Source organism: Gopherus evgoodei, chromosome 4, assembly GCF_007399415.2.
Source record: "Gopherus evgoodei ecotype Sinaloan lineage chromosome 4, rGopEvg1_v1.p, whole genome shotgun sequence".
Taxonomy (NCBI): domain Eukaryota; kingdom Metazoa; phylum Chordata; order Testudines; family Testudinidae; genus Gopherus; species Gopherus evgoodei.
In genome coordinates, this window is record NC_044325.1 from 33034705 (window position 1) to 33050627 (window position 15923).

General features: G+C 35.9%; 1 protein-coding gene across 2 annotated transcripts in view; it reads left to right on the plus strand.

The window, feature by feature from the left end:
* Positions 1-15923, plus strand: part of PPP4R3A (protein phosphatase 4 regulatory subunit 3A) — an 86882-nt gene that overhangs the window by 60459 nt on the left and 10500 nt on the right. For both annotated transcript variants that reach the window (XM_030558914.1, XM_030558912.1), the window contains exons 5-13: positions 2425-2502; positions 2587-2703; positions 3323-3439; positions 7087-7218; positions 7330-7432; positions 8472-8630; positions 11223-11392; positions 12867-13009; positions 15498-15688. In XM_030558914.1, coding sequence (XP_030414774.1) covers positions 2425-2502; positions 2587-2703; positions 3323-3439; positions 7087-7218; positions 7330-7432; positions 8472-8630; positions 11223-11392; positions 12867-13009; positions 15498-15688 — 1210 coding nt within the window. The remainder of the gene's footprint in view (positions 1-2424; positions 2503-2586; positions 2704-3322; positions 3440-7086; positions 7219-7329; positions 7433-8471; positions 8631-11222; positions 11393-12866; positions 13010-15497; positions 15689-15923) is intronic.

Below are 15923 nucleotides of genomic sequence, written 5' to 3' on the forward strand. Positions count from 1 at the left end.
CTCTTACTTTGACTGTTATTCAAGGATGGTAACTTAGATTTTGTTTCAAGAAAATCTTTTTATGTTTGGAGTAAATAACTGAACTGCTGTGGTGTTCAGGTAAATAAGAGTATATCGGTCTCTCTACAATCTGTCATAAATTTAATAGTTTCTGTAATTACTTCATGATAGACTAAGGATTTGAACAAAACATTTAGAAATTCAAATGGTAGACAAGTGCCAGATAACCACACCTGTGTTCTCTCATAAAAAAAAACTATTGAATTGTAGACCCCCATACTTGAGTTTCTTGGGTATGACCTCAGTTGGAATCTGGAATGTCTGCTCCAGGCTATTAGTAAAGGGTTTTTTTTTGTCGATTTGTTTGTTTTTGTCTACTCAGCTGTAACTCGGTTTGGAAGATCACTAAGCTTCAAGTGAGGCTTCTTAGATCTCCTTTTGTTGTGAGTAGGTGGTTGGCATTGCTCATCCTGATCTGCGCCAAATAATTGCAAGATTGGCGAATGGCCTCCTTTAAGTATATAAGACTCTTCCAAAAAGAATTTGGGGTTCAGTCACTGTTTTGTTTAGGATTTCTTGGCCACTTATTGCATTAATAATGTATTAAGTATATTTCAACTTAGTGTTGAGTAGATTTTTTCAAACACTGCTTATATGTGGCATGTAGAAAGCTTTTCCAGGCAAATGCTATCAGTTACTGTTTGGGGGCGGGGAATTGTTTTGTTTTGAAGAATTTTTAGCTCTTAGACTTAACCTTCCAAACATAAACCAAGTATAACTGATATAGTGCTGTCTTAAGTCTGCAGACAGGTGGCTCCAGTGTGTTTGCCGCTGCTCAGCTTTGCTAAGCTTCAGCAGCATGAATGTTAATCAATTTTGACTGCTGCCATTAATAACCTTGTGAGCAGCAGTGGAATTGATAAGAATCTAATCATTTTCATTTGGTTTTCAGCACTCACCCCTTTCCCAACATCTTGGTGTTGGAATCTTCCTTTCCTCTCATATCATTTTTAAGCTACTGGGTATAGTTATGTTAAGGTCTCTGGTAAAATTTCCAGGCCCTGTTTATGAGTGGATGATATGGATAAGAGAGTGCGATTTGATTAGGGTACTTAAAAAAAAAAAAAAAAAGTGATAATGAGACAGAGTCAGATAGAGAATGATATTTTGGGGAAGGGGAGACACCAACTAGAGGGGTGATAATCAGACAATATAATGTAGGGATATTTGCAAATTGAGAGAGACAAGGAAAAGAGAAGATTGACAGATGACAGCATAAGATGTACCACAATTGGAAAGAAAATGGAATGAACCTAGGAAAGGAAATTGCATATAACAGCATATAACAGCAAGGAAAGGACACATAGTCAGTTACATGTCACCTTGATTGATCAGTCCTTCAGCCTCATATAGATTGTGCCAGTCATGACACATCTTCCATCAGTTACATGTATTAAGTGGAAAGTTGATTGACACTGTTACAATTAAGTATCCTACACAACTGTATTTTCCCTTTAAAATTATTTCTTGGGGGAATTCTGTGCCAAAAAATGAAAAATTCTGTGCACAATATTTTAAAATTCTGCAGATCTATGCATAAATAATACAATATAATCACACTAGTTTCAATTATTTTGGTAATTTATTTCAAAATATCTATCAGAAAGTATGTCTGTAATAATACAGACAAAATTAGATTTACTGAGTATTTGGGTGTTTTGTTGTTGTTTTTTTTTTTTTTTTTTACAAATTCCTTACTAGGCAAATTAATGGAGAATTTTGAGTAATCTAGCTAAACTACAATATAGAAACTTATTTCCCACTCCTCTCAGGCCACGTCCAGACTAGGAATTAAAATCGATTTTAGATACGCAACTTCAGCTACGAGAATAATGTAGCTGAAGTCGAATTTCTAAAATCGAGGTACTCACCAGTCTGGACGGCGCCGCATCGATGTCCGCGGCTCTCCGTGTCGATTCCGGAACTCCGTTCGGATTGATGGAGTTCCGGAATCGATGTAAGCGCGCTCGGGGATCGATACACCGCGTCCAGACTAGACGCGATATATCGATCCCCGAGCAATCGATTTTAACCCGCCAATGCCGCGGGTTAGTCTGGACGAGGGCTCAGAAGCAGTGCAACGGCTTGCGGCAGAGTGCTGCGCTGAACACAGCGGGCTGCTGGTCAGTCACAGCTATCTGTTTTGGCACCACAATGACCTCTGGTGGGCGAAAGGTGGAACTGCAGCACTTCTCAGGCAGAGTGTTGTTTTCTGCACAGAAAATACAAAATTCTATGCCAGACATAAATTCTGTGCATGCACAGTGGTATAAAATGTAGGAGGCATGGCTTTGGGGAGTTAATATTATGAGGGTTAGCGTCAATATTGTCAAATAAACACATGGCATTATCTTACTTTTGTAGGAAGATGAAAAATTTCTGACAGAATTGTTTGCACAATTAACAGATGAAGCCACAGATGAGGAGAAAAGACAAGAATTGGTAAGCATTTGTAAAATATTCATGAAGTGACTGTTCATTGTCTGAATGTTGTTAATCACTAGCATGTTGTTTTCTACATTTCAGGTAAACTTTCTCAAAGAGTTCTGTGCATTTTCTCAAACATTACAACCTCAAAACAGAGATGCTTTTTTCAAAACATTGTCTAATATGGGTATACTGCCAGCACTAGAAGTCATCCTAGTAAGTTAATGCAATATGTATTTTTCTGAGATGACTTTTTGTAAATATTTGTTGTAACAGTTATATTATTTTCATTTCAAAAAAGATAATTATTTAAAAAGTAGTTACAGCAACACTGCCATGTCATGGCTTTCTGAAGTACCTTAGTGATTTGTTTTGTCTGGAAAGGGATACTGTCATCTTGAAATTCAGTCCACTTGAAAGGTTTTTGTTTTGTTTTTGTGTTTTTTTTTTAAAGTAGTTTTAGGTATTAGATCACTAAATTCCCCTAGCAGTTTTTGTGAATTTGCAAGTTTTTTTCCCAATCTTTATTTCTTTTTCTGGTCTTTCTGTGTTCAGACTAAAACAGGGCTATGACCAATAAACCAGAGAAACTGTTAAACTGATTACATACAAAGCTATCAATTAAACCAGAAAAAAACGGTGGGGGGGAGGAGCCCTCAACTCTTATTTATGGTGACTTTCTTGTAACAGTAATAGTTAATAATAATAAAAAATTCAGACAAAACTATGATTTCTTAAATTGCTTCTGCTCATTTAAAAAACTACTATTATGCCTTTCAAGTACAATGATTTTTGTTCTTTAAAGTACTTAAACAGTTTTAATTGACCTTTCTAGGGTATGGATGATGCACAAGTGCGAAGTGCAGCTACTGATATATTCTCATATTTGGTTGAGTACAATCCATCCATGGTACGAGAGTTTGTTATGCAGGAAGCTCAACAAAATGATGATGTAAGTAGGAGGTCCTCTAAAGCTTTTTTAGAAAGTTCATATTTATGTCTCTATTATTAGTGACTAAATCCTGCTTTGAGTTTTCATTTGACAAATGTGCATTTGAAATAGTTTTCTAGAACCTTTCCTTTAAGAAAAATAAACTAACTATGGTTGGAAGGTTCTCTCTCGTATCCATCACGGTAGTATTTACAATAATATTATTAATTACAACACAATTATATCAACTACAGCTTACCCTATTTTATGTATTAATCTTTTACATATTTGGAAAGGTGATCATATCTCCTGATTTGCATAGCCTTTTTGGACACCTGTCCTGCAAACACGTAGTCATGTTCCTTAACTTTAAGTATATGAGCTGTCCAATGAGGCCTGAGCACGTTCTTAAGTACTTACCGGATTAGGGTGTTTAAACAAAAAGTAACTTTTCTGCCCTGCCAGGTTTCTTATTGGAGTGCACCAATTGATGTCTAAATTTTAGGGCTGACAAGTGATTAAAAAAATTAATCACAATCGCACTGTTAAACAACAATAGAATACCATTTATTTAAATATTTTTGGATTTTTTTACATTTTCAAATATATTGATTTCAATTACAACACAGAATAATAAAGTGTACTGTAAAAAAAAAAAAGAAATAGTATTTTTCAGTTCATCTAATACGAGTACTGTAGTGCAATCTCTTTATCGTGAAAGGTGAACTTACAAAATGTAGAATTTTATGTACAAAAAAACCTGCATTCAAAAATAAAACAACATAAAATTTTAGAGCCTGCAAGTCCACTCAGTCCTACTTGTTCAGCCAGGCGCTCAGACAAACAAGTTTATTTACATTTGCAGGAGGTAATGCTACCTGCTTCTTGTTTACAATGTCACCCATAAGAGAGAACAGGCATTCTCCTGGCACTGTTGTAACTGGTCTCGCAAGATATTTACATGCCAGATGCGCTAAAGCTTCATGTGTCCCTTCATGCTTCCACCACCCTTCCAGAGGACATGCCTGCATGTTGATGACAAATGTTCTGCTCGATAACAATCCAAACCCGTGCAGACGGGTGCATGTTCATTTTCATTATCTGAATCAGATGCCACCAGCAGAAGGCTGATTTTCTTTTTTTGGTGGTTCAGGTTCTGTAGTTTCCGCATCAGAGTGTTGCTCTTTTAAGACTTCTGAAAGCATGCTACACAGCTTAAGCTTTGGGTTGAGTGCTGTAGCTATTTTTAGAAATCTCACATTGGTACCTTTTTTGTGTTGTCTAACCTGCAGTGAAAGTGTTCTTAAAATGAACAACATGTGCTGCATCATCATCCGAGACTGTTGTAACATGAAATATATGGCAGAATTTGGGTAAAACATAGCAGGGAACATACAGTTCTCCCCCAAGGAGTTCAGTCACAAATTTAATTAACACACTTTTTTTTAAGGAGCATCATCAGCATGGAAGCATGTTCTTTGGATTGGTGGCCGAAGCATGAAGTGGCATACAAATGTTTAGCATATCCCACATGTAAATACCTTGCATTGCCAGCTACACAAGTGCCATGCAAATGCCTCTTCTCACTTTCTGGTGACATTATAAATAAGAAGAGGGCAGCATTATTTCCTGTAAATGTAAACAAACTTGTTTGTCTTAGAAATTGGCTGAACAAGAAGTAGGACTGAGTGGACTTGTAGATTCTGCAGTTTTACGTTGTTTTGTTTTTGAGTGCACTTACGGAGCACACACAAAAATCTACATTTTGTAAGTTACACTTTCACAATAGAGATTGCACTGCAGTACTTGTATGAGGTGAATTGAGGAATACTATTTCTTTTGTTTAGCATTTTTACAGTGCAAATATTTGTAATAAAAAGAATATACAGTTTGATTTCAGTTACAACACAGAATACAATAGATATGAAAATGTAGAAAAATATCCAAAATATTTAATAAATTTCAAATGGTATTCTATTGTTTAACAGTGCAATTATTGCGATTAATTTTTTGAGTTAGTCACGTGAGTTAAGTGCGATTAATCAATAGCCCTAGTAAATTTTAAGCTTTTTGTTTACTTTCTTCATTTTTGTAATAAACCTCTTGCAACAACTGTCGTTTTTAATATACATCCAGAGATTTTTTTATTTTTTTTTACTTGAAAAAATACATTAAATATACTTGGTGTTTGTAATGTATTTAGCAAGCCAAGTTCTCTAAAATACTTTGGATTATAGGATCAGAAATTTAGGGATGCAGGAGATGTCAATTTCCAGAATTGTTAAGAAATGTGAAACAGTTCAGTGTTTAATAGTACTTAAATGAATCCTTGAATGATATGTTCGGAATTTACTTGTACAGTATAATAAACAGAAGCTCTTTAATTTAAGTAAGATAGTGTATTAGTGAACAGATACAGAATCGAGGCTGGACTAAAGTAACTGTAAAGAGCAAAGAAGGAAACTGAAAGCCATAGAAAGATGGAATTTTGAATAAAAAATGAACCCATAGCTGTTTAAAAATGTATTCTGGATCTAAAGTACTTGATATATTTTTAGCTGCTTTATATACCTGACTCCCATAATCTCTTTTGTGTTACTTTAAAGTACAGTTAGCTAAACAAACAAACAAATTATACTACCATTTATTTCCATGGTAATTTTAAGATGATTCTGATCATAGCTCTACTTAATATCTGTATTGGTGGCTTAAGGCCATAATTAAATAGTGGGATAACTAAAATATTTTTAGTTCGTATTTGGTCAGTTTAGTAGAAATATCCAGAGTTTCAAGTTAGTTTTAAAACTTGTTTTGTTTCAGGAAATAGTTTACTTTCATATTGTACAGCTAATCTTGTTTCTATATGGAAAACCTCCTACAAATATGGAAGACAAGTTATAAACTAAGGCCCTGATCGTGCTTACATAAATTTGCTTAATTTTACTTGTGAGTTGACCCATTGTCTTCATTTGACTACTCAGGTGTGTAAAAGTAAAGCATGTACATAAGTGTATGCAGAATCAGGGCCATAACCTGATGTCTCAATTTCCGGATGGCCCTGCTGTTGCTGGTAATAGGACATGCAAGCACTAAGGGATTATATAAGAATGGAATTTTTACTCTTGAACTCCTATTCTGCAAACATTTATGCATTTGAGTAACTTTACACATGTGAGTAATCCCATTTAGTTCAGGAGTTCCATGTGTTTGCAGAAGTAGGGCCTTGCATTGTATTTTAAAAGGACACTCAGGTTAAAACTCCTAATTTCAAAAAAACAAATTCCATAATACGCATCATAAATTCAAGTTAAGAATTTTAAGCATGTACCTTCTCACCATTTATGCTGTTCACCTTTTTTTGTATTTTCAGTTTAGACTAGTCTGGTTTTTTATCCAAGTTTTTTATTTATCTGCCATTTGTAGTTGCTCTGAAAGATTCTCTTGGATGAGTATAGTGCATCAGTATTAGGGATGCAAATAAAGTAGGTTTTCACGGGCATTTTTAAAAATACATTTCAAGGATCTATTTCTGTTAGTCCTAAATTTTGTCCTAAAATCTTTTATTTTACAAAATCTTAGTTTTGGGCCAAATTTGACCTGACAGTGTCCCTTTTTAATTTTAGTTTTTCTTAGTCATAATCTCTTCATTTTTATATCTTCTCTATTAGGATATTTTACTCATTAACCTCATCATAGAACACATGATTTGTGATACAGATCCCGAACTTGGAGGGGCAGTCCAACTCATGGGTCTCCTTCGTACTTTAGTTGATCCAGAAAACATGCTGGCCACAGCCAATGTAAGTGCATTCCCAAATTCAAGTATGGTTGGGTTTTCTCGTGTTTTAAAATTTTTTTGGTAATTTAAGTTACTTTCATATTAAAATATTGATATATTTTTTATCCTTTAGAAAACTGAAAAGACAGAATTCCTGGGTTTCTTCTATAAACATTGTATGCATGTTCTCACAGCTCCCTTACTGGCTAATACAACAGAGGAGAAGCCTAGCAAAGGTGAGACTTCTGTGAATGTTGGCAGTCATGTCCAAGGCTATTGAATTGTAATACATGGAATAGAATAACTGTTAAAGGATGTCTGAAACTCTGCATGATCAGAATAAGAGTATTTCAAAAGATTTATGTCTGGTTTGAACCAGAAAGGTGACGCAGAGCCAGGTGAAAACTTTGGAAGTATGCTTTTCAGTTACTCCTTTTGAAATACATATATTCAACAAAGAAAAAAAATATATATAATTTCGAACCAGCTTCCAGAAAATTTTGAAATTGTATTTTATTTTTCTTTGGGTCTCATATGTGCATTTATAAGAGCCTATAACTCAACTACTTTTCAAATCAACTAATTTTATGTTTTTTTAGATGAAGAAATCTGAGTTTAAATTTTCCATTTTTCTCTCTTGTTCTTTAACTTATCATTCTAATGAGTCCGTCAATAATTTCATCTTCGCTCTAGTGCTAGGTTGTAGTCTAGAAATCTTTTCAAAAAACAAAAAAGCCCCTAACTTTTAAAATCTCTTACATGACTTTTAACAAATTTCCTTGGGCTGGGTCCACATTAGAAACTTTTGCTGGTATAGTAATGTCAGTTAGGGATGACTTCTTGGTGCAACATTTCTATACTGGCAAAAACCTTAGTATAGATGCAGTTATGCGGGGCATAGCAGGGCTTTTACTAGTCTAGCTTATTTTACTCACCAAACTAATATAAGCTGTACTGTCAAAAGCACCTTTTTGCAGATATAATCTGTGTCTATAGTATAGGAGTGTTTGCTTGTGTAACAATCCTGGCAAACCTTTTCAGGTGTAGACTTGGGCTTCTGGTAAAAATACCAAATCCAGGGATTCTGTATTTGTTTTGTAAAGGTCTAAGCGTGGCTTCCAGTTATTTACCTAAACTAGGTGGAGGAGAGCACAATGGCATTTAAGCATCTAGTTATCGGATTGCATCTGCAAATTTGGAGTCACTTTCTGAAAAGTAGGCCCTAAATATTTTTAAATTCATGTTCTTGTTAACATTTTGGTTTTTTGTTTATAGATGATTTTCAGACAGCCCAGCTCTTGGCATTAATATTGGAATTGCTAACGTTCTGTGTAGAACATCATACGTATCACATAAAGAACTATATTATTAACAAGGATATCCTGCGGAGAGTACTAGTTCTGATGGCCTCAAAGCATGCTTTCTTGGCATTATGTAAGTTTGAATTATAGAGAATAAATAATTAGTTGTGTGAAGATTAATATTTGATTGTATTTTACTGGAAGAAAAACAAATTTACAGAAGCATATCAGTTACCAGTTTAGCACAAATATGCTACTTTTACAACTAGGTCTATATTTCTCATAGCAATTTTTTGATCTGTTATTCCTCAATGATGAGGCAAGATGAAATTGAAAGAGGCTGTATTAATTTAAACTAGCTAGGGGAATTGTCCATAGGTTTTAAATAGTACTTGCTTTAGAAAAAAATTCAAAAGCATTTTTAATTGGACATCTGGATCTCTATCTATAATAAATGTAACATTTTAAAATACTGAGGATCTTCACTGTTGATGCATGTTCAGATGCTTCTCCTGAGCTAGTATTTAGAATCTAGTAACAGTACATTGGTCAAGGTCAGCACTTCTTGGGTTTATTGATAAGGGCATTAGTCCGCACCAGAGATGTGTAAAATCTAGTGTGTTGCACATTAACTGGCCTGTTTTGACCCTGCTGGCACATACTAAAAGTTCCTTGCCATGCATTAACGTAGTCTCATTTAAAGCAGAATTATGTTAACACACATGAGAACTTTTAATGTGCATCAGCATGGTTCACGTTGGCTGGTTAATATGTGACAACCTAGTGCACACTAGAATTAACACCTCTAGTGTGGAGTAATGCACCGTACAGACAAGACCTTTGTTGTGCTAATGATAGTACTTCATTCTGGAGAGAAACACTTCTGGTGGTAAATGTCAGGAGCTTTGCACAGCCATGTAAAGAAAATTCATTTCATTGGGTATGGCTACACTTGAAATTTCAAAGCGCTGCCGCGGCAGCGCAGCGCTTTGAAGTGTGAGTGTGGTCGGAGCGCCAGCGCTGAGAGAGAGCTCTCCCAGCACTGCATGTAAACCACATCCCTTATGGGTGTAGCTGTGGCACTGATTACACTGACGCTTTACAGCGCTGTATCTTGCAGTGCTCAGGGGGGTGTTTTTTCACACCCCTGAGCGCGAAAGTTGCAGCGCTGTGAAGTGCCAGTGTAGCAAAGCCCTGTGGTGGGAAGACTCTGAACAACAACTCCAAAAAGTTAAGTGACTAATTGAGCAGTTGTTAATACTTTGCAAAAAGTCACTTGTAGATGTGAATAAAGAGTAGGAAAGAAAGTTGAAAATTTGCAGGGACATAAGTAGCTTGGATTGAGGAGCACTTTTTAAGTGTTCCATTGAAAATCATTTTGGCAGAATCAAAGCCCTTCAATAATGACATTTCATACATGCATAGTTGGTCCATTTTCATCGCTTTTCACAAAACAATGGAGGGAAGGTTACCTGTATTAGCCTCGGTCTACAGTACAAACTTATGTCAGTATAACTACGTTGCTCAAACATGTAGAAAATCTCCATCCCTGAGCAATGCAGTTATACTGACCTAACTCCTAGTGTAGACAGCACTGCGCTGAGTTATAGTTATTGCCTCTCAGGGAGGTGGAGTGCCTGTGCTGACAGGAGAAGCTCTCCTGTTGGCATAAGTAGCATAGCTGCACTCCAGCAGTGCTGTAAGTGCAGAGAAGCAAGCCCTCAGTTATGCACAGAAAGGTGCTGTGGGACCTCAAATGCTAAGGTAGTGCTGGAGTTCCTCAGAAGGGAGAGCCTTGAAGATGTAAATAGATCAAAGCTCCACTGTGCGTTTGAAAGAGAGAAAATGCCATTTCTCATTTAAAAATAAAAGAAGGTTTACATTTCAAAAATTAATACAAAAATAATGAAATAGATTCAAGACTTTCATTGGAAAATAGAAATTATGATCAAAATTCTGATTGGAGGAAAATATGTTGAGAATTTGGTCATGAAAGTGTAGATGGCACAGGGAATACCAGTAGTTTATCTTTGACTTGTGATCACAAGTTAAATAATTAAAGTAGTCTCTGTCTAAATTCCAGTGGGCTTCTAAATCTTAAAAGCATAGCACAATAAGGTTGACAGTGTCTGCTCCAAAGAGGGCTGGGACTGGATTTTAAGGTTTAATGATAAATGCTGGGAAGATTCAGCTAATCACCCAATACAGTACCTGATTACAGTCTGTACTACTTATTTCTTATTTTTGTTAATGGCAAATTTATCTCTATTTTTTTTAAAAATGATTACATCATAATCCAGCCATGAATATTGTCAATGATTCCTATATTGTTAAATGATTTTTCTTTTAAACTTGAACTGTTGTTTCAGTTACACACTTCCATAATTACACTATGTACCTAATTTACAGCATTCTATTTTGTTAAAGCATGTTCACTGACAGGAGATGACCTGTGTATTTAGGATTACTCTGAAGGATTTTTTCCTCCTGGTAATGTAAAATGTCATTACGTTTGAATTCTAGTTTCAAGAGCTACTGTAGATTTAATCCACAGAGTACTGGATATTTGAGTACATAATCCATTACCAACACTGTAAAACTCTGTGAGAATTGGGATTGAGAGTATCCTTCTTGTAGTCAACTTGGAACAATTGCTGGGTTTTTTGCTTTTAAATGTAAAATATTAAAAATTCATGGCTTTTTAACAACCATTTCTCTGTTTCAGGTGCCCTTCGTTTTAAGAGAAAGATAATTGGGTTGAAGGATGAATTCTATAACCGCTATATAATGAAAAGCTTTTTGTTTGAACCTGTGGTCAAAGCATTTCTCAACAATGGATCCCGCTATAATCTGATGAACTCTGCTATAATAGAGATGTTTGAATTTATTAGGGTGGTGAGTACTGTCTTGAATTGACTGTTGAATTGACTGTCTAATTTTTATAATACATCATGTGTACTTCGAGTTAAATAGACTTTTATTTATGATACAATTATGGATACCCAGTTACTTCTGATGGTGTTCAAATGAAAGCATCATAATAGTGTGACCACTAGAAATTCATAATTTAAGTGAAGTTTTGTATGTACCACTGTTTGAAAACACTGCCTTTGTTGTCAAGTTCTACATTCAGTGGATGTATAGTGTTGAAGTTGCTCTCCATTGTGCCCAGACTTAAAAATGTAACCGTTGTATAAACTAACTCTGGATCTGATTAATTTTTTCTGGAAAGTATTAAAGAATAGATGTAACTTGAAATTTCACACATGGACACGCTAATTGTGTGCTCTGGTGCAACTATAGAAATACTAAAGACTATGGAGACGTGTGCTAATCTGACTGATAAAAATATTGGTCCCCAAGATTTCTGAGTGGGCAATAAGGGACTAGTCAGTTCCCTCCAGAGAACTGTTCCCTCCCCTGTCACCTTCAGCCAGACCCTGGCAAGATGCTGTCTGGTTTTAAGATCCACAAGGGGGAAGGGCAGCCTGATGTTAGATTGGGGTCGGGGTCTGGAGGACACTAATCATTCCCCGCTAGTCCTATAGGAATTACTTGAGAAATGTAACATATCCGGGAGCTTTAGTAACTCTCTGTGATGGGGATCATCCCACTTACATGGGGGGGCCCCAGGGTAATCAAGGCCTGGGATAGTCATTGTTGGTAGCACAACTTCAGTGGAGTCCAACTTCTGGAAGTGGAGAGAGTGATATTTGTGTTGAAGCTCCAGAGCCGGAGGACCCTGGCTTCCTACTGGTCTCTTAAAGTTCTGTAGGATTGAGAGCTGTCCCCACAGCTCATTCTGTGGAGAAATAAACCTCTTTTCCCTTGTCTTCCCTCTAACATAAAAATATAATTTATTTGTTTTCCTTTTTTTGTTGAGTAGTGATTGTTGTTTATTCTAGAGAGGGAGAGAGGAAAATAAAAGTATTGACTTCCTTGTTTAGTTATTACAACAAATATAAGGAGACTGACTGATGTAAAAATGTGTAAATTGCCATACAGAGTTCTTAATTTTTTTTTAAGAGTTGCTTTCATTGTGTTTATACTGGCTTTGTAGATGGTTTTTTACCCCCCTTCCCCTTTTTTTTTTAAGTTTAGAAGAATTTATAAATACAAAACTGTTATTGTTCTTTTTTATCAAATTATTAATGAGAAGTTAAGTACCAGATTTCAGCTACACTGGTATATACAATGTTTTTTTAATTAAATAAATTAGTATGCCTTACTTCGAAGGCATTTTATGAATACTGCATCTTTTCCATGTCTTTCAGTTATATCCTGCTATATTTTTATTACAGTAACAAAAGATAGATAAATTGTCTTGAAGAATTAAAAGGTCACTGTTTTGATTTTACTTTTCTTATAGGAAGATATAAAATCATTAACCGCTCATGTAATTGAGAATTACTGGAAAGCACTGGAAGATGTAGATTATGTGCAGACATTCAAAGGATTGAAACTACGATTTGAACAACAAAGGGAAAGACAAGATAATCCCAAACTTGACAGGTAATATACATTTCAATGTATTAATACTTCCATGCTAAATTGTATTTGAGGATATAGGCATTTGGATTTTTGTGCACTAGGAGGGCAGCCATGAATAATTCAGACCCTTTGCTGTTTGCAGCTCAGGTTTGCTGAACAGATCTGATTAATAGTGTGATTTCCAGATCTGTGTTGCTCAAACACGTGGTCGGTGTTCAATTGATGTTTTTGAATTATTTATATTGTGGTTTGAACACATTGAGAACATATTTGAATGAAATTATGCATGTTACCCATTGTAGAAGTTTAAATTTCAGATAGAATTGCCAACTTGGTAATATATAAAAACTGGACACTTCAGCAAGAGTGCCAGAACCTCCCCTATCCTCCCTCTTCCCCCTGAGGTCCTGCCCCACCTCTTCCTCCTGAGGCCCCCCCACACACACTTGCTCCTCTTTCCCCCTCCCCCTGTTGCACACTGCTCTTCCACTCTGCATGGGTCAGGAAGGACTTGCCTGCTGAGCCGGGGCTGGCAGCTGCAACTACCTGATGCACGTAGGAGGCAGCCACGGCTGAGTAGGGGCTGGCGCGGGTGATGGCTCAGCACCTTCCAGTCTCTCTCATCTGCAGTAATTGAACTTTCGGTGTCCAGTCAATAGATCTGACCGGACACTGTGAGGTCCCCTTTTCAACCGGCATCCAGCCACCCTAATTTCAGAACATGCTGTGTTATTTTAATATATATTTGACTTCGTTCTGAGAGATTTCTTAACTCTGATATTTCACTTTGAGCGTCTGAAAATTTAAGCAAAGGAGCAGGATTACAGCGGATTTGTTTTAAATGCCAGAAATGTTTTTAATAGAACTACCATGTTTTAGAGTGTGCTTCAAATATACAGTATTTTGTGCTAATATGTTGCGTTAAATATTATTACTCTGAATTATTAGTATCTAATGCCTGGTAAACTGAGCATTTCAATATACGTAAAATTCAAAACCTAGAGCTTTTATATTAGCATGCGTGTGGGAGGGAGGAACAAACATTGAGCCGTATCATAAATTTCACATCTGAGGAAGCTGTTTGACAGTTATTCCCACATTTTAAGGCACCACATTATCTCTACTTAATTTATTGATTTGTCAGCATATCCGATATAGAGGTGCATTGCCCTTAATTAAAAAACTAAACAATATTCTCTCTTTGCCCCTTTATGGCATTAGCCCAACACAGAAGAAATCCCTCTCTCCTATTCAGTTAGAAAAAAACAAAACACTAAGAGCTAAATTGTTCTTTGCGTTTAGCCCAGGCTAAGGGATAGCTCATAGTTGTGCTGCCTCAGAGCAGTCCAAGGGAAGAATTATGGCCCTGAGAGGCACAGTTGGCCTAACTTTCCTCCTCCTATGCCTATAGTGGATATGGGGGCAGTCCTATTCGGAGGCAGCATGGGAGGGGAGTGTCTTGCTGTCATTTACATTCCTTTGTCGTCTCATAAGCCAGGCCATTAGCTGGCCCTAAGTGAAGCATGCAAAAATAGCAAAGATTCGATTATGTGGTTTAGTGCAAGAAGTACTTTGGTTAAGACAGGTCCACAACTTGGGAGAGTGTGAGCTCCAGAATACTCACAAAGGTGTAGGACTTAGTTTGGTTTAAGATGAAGACTTCTAAACTTATCAGAATTCTAAATTCAACAAAATTAAAAGTGGTACTGTACATACAGACACAGCAAGACCGCAGTATTGCCAGTTGCAAGTATTAAAATATCATGAGTCAGGCCACAAAAAACATGAGAGGTTGAAAACAAACTGTTTTGGATTCTTTTTATTTGCCTCCCGATTTTTGAGTGTAGAGGGCTCATGTTTTTAAGATTTTTCTCTGCACTCAGAAGCGGTAGAAACTTACTTTTTTTTAGTGAAAGATTAATGTAATTTCCTGACTCCAGGAGCTGGACTTCAAAAATATATGCTAACCGTCAGATTCACAATAAAATTGTGAGAGTTGACAATACTGACACCTCGTTCATGACATCTGTTGTTATAACATTTGTATTTACTGATAAATGAAAATTCAATCAAGTATGTATAATTTGCACTATAGGACAACGATAATACATTAAAAATATCCTTTGTTTATTTTGGCAATTGTAGATCAGTATTATGACAATACTCCACAATTTACTTGTACTAGACTATTCTTAGTAATTTAAAGACTTAAAGCACCTTGATGTGATGATGTATGTGTGAATGTGCTTATTAGTGAGGTTTTACTGTGCTATATACTACAAAAATTTCTCTTGTTGGATTTCTTTATGTAGTCCACGTGAAGTAAATAAATGTACTGGTTTCAGGTTGATTTTTAAAAAAAATAAAATATTGATAGTTCTTTTATCACATTATTTTTGTCTATAAGCTCAAATTGTGTAAACCTATGCTGTGCTGATTTATTCCAATATTTATGTAAATTTAAGTGATACTTGAGTGTCAAAATCCTTAAAACCTACTTGTTCCACAGCATGCGCTCCATCTTGAGAAATCATAGATACCGCAGAGATGCGAGAACCCTAGAGGATGAGGAGGAAATGTGGTTTAATAGTGATGAAGATGATATGGAAGATGGCGAAGCAGTGGTGCCCCCCTCTGACAAAACTAAAAATGAAGACGACATTATGGACCCTATTAGTAAATTCATGGAAAGGAAAAAATGTAAGTGACTGGAAGGAGAATGGCAGTGTATCTAGTTTAAATGAAAGCCTGGGCTTGTTTTTAAGGAAGTATTATTTCTACTATAGTCAAGGGTTTGCCTGTATTGTCATATAAAGCCTTATTTTTAGTTTTAGAACTTGCTACATGCAACTAAACTCAAACCATTTTAGGTTTTATTCATATCTGTTTAAAGGCATAAAAGTGAGAAAATTATGTTCTCTGAATGAATTGGCCT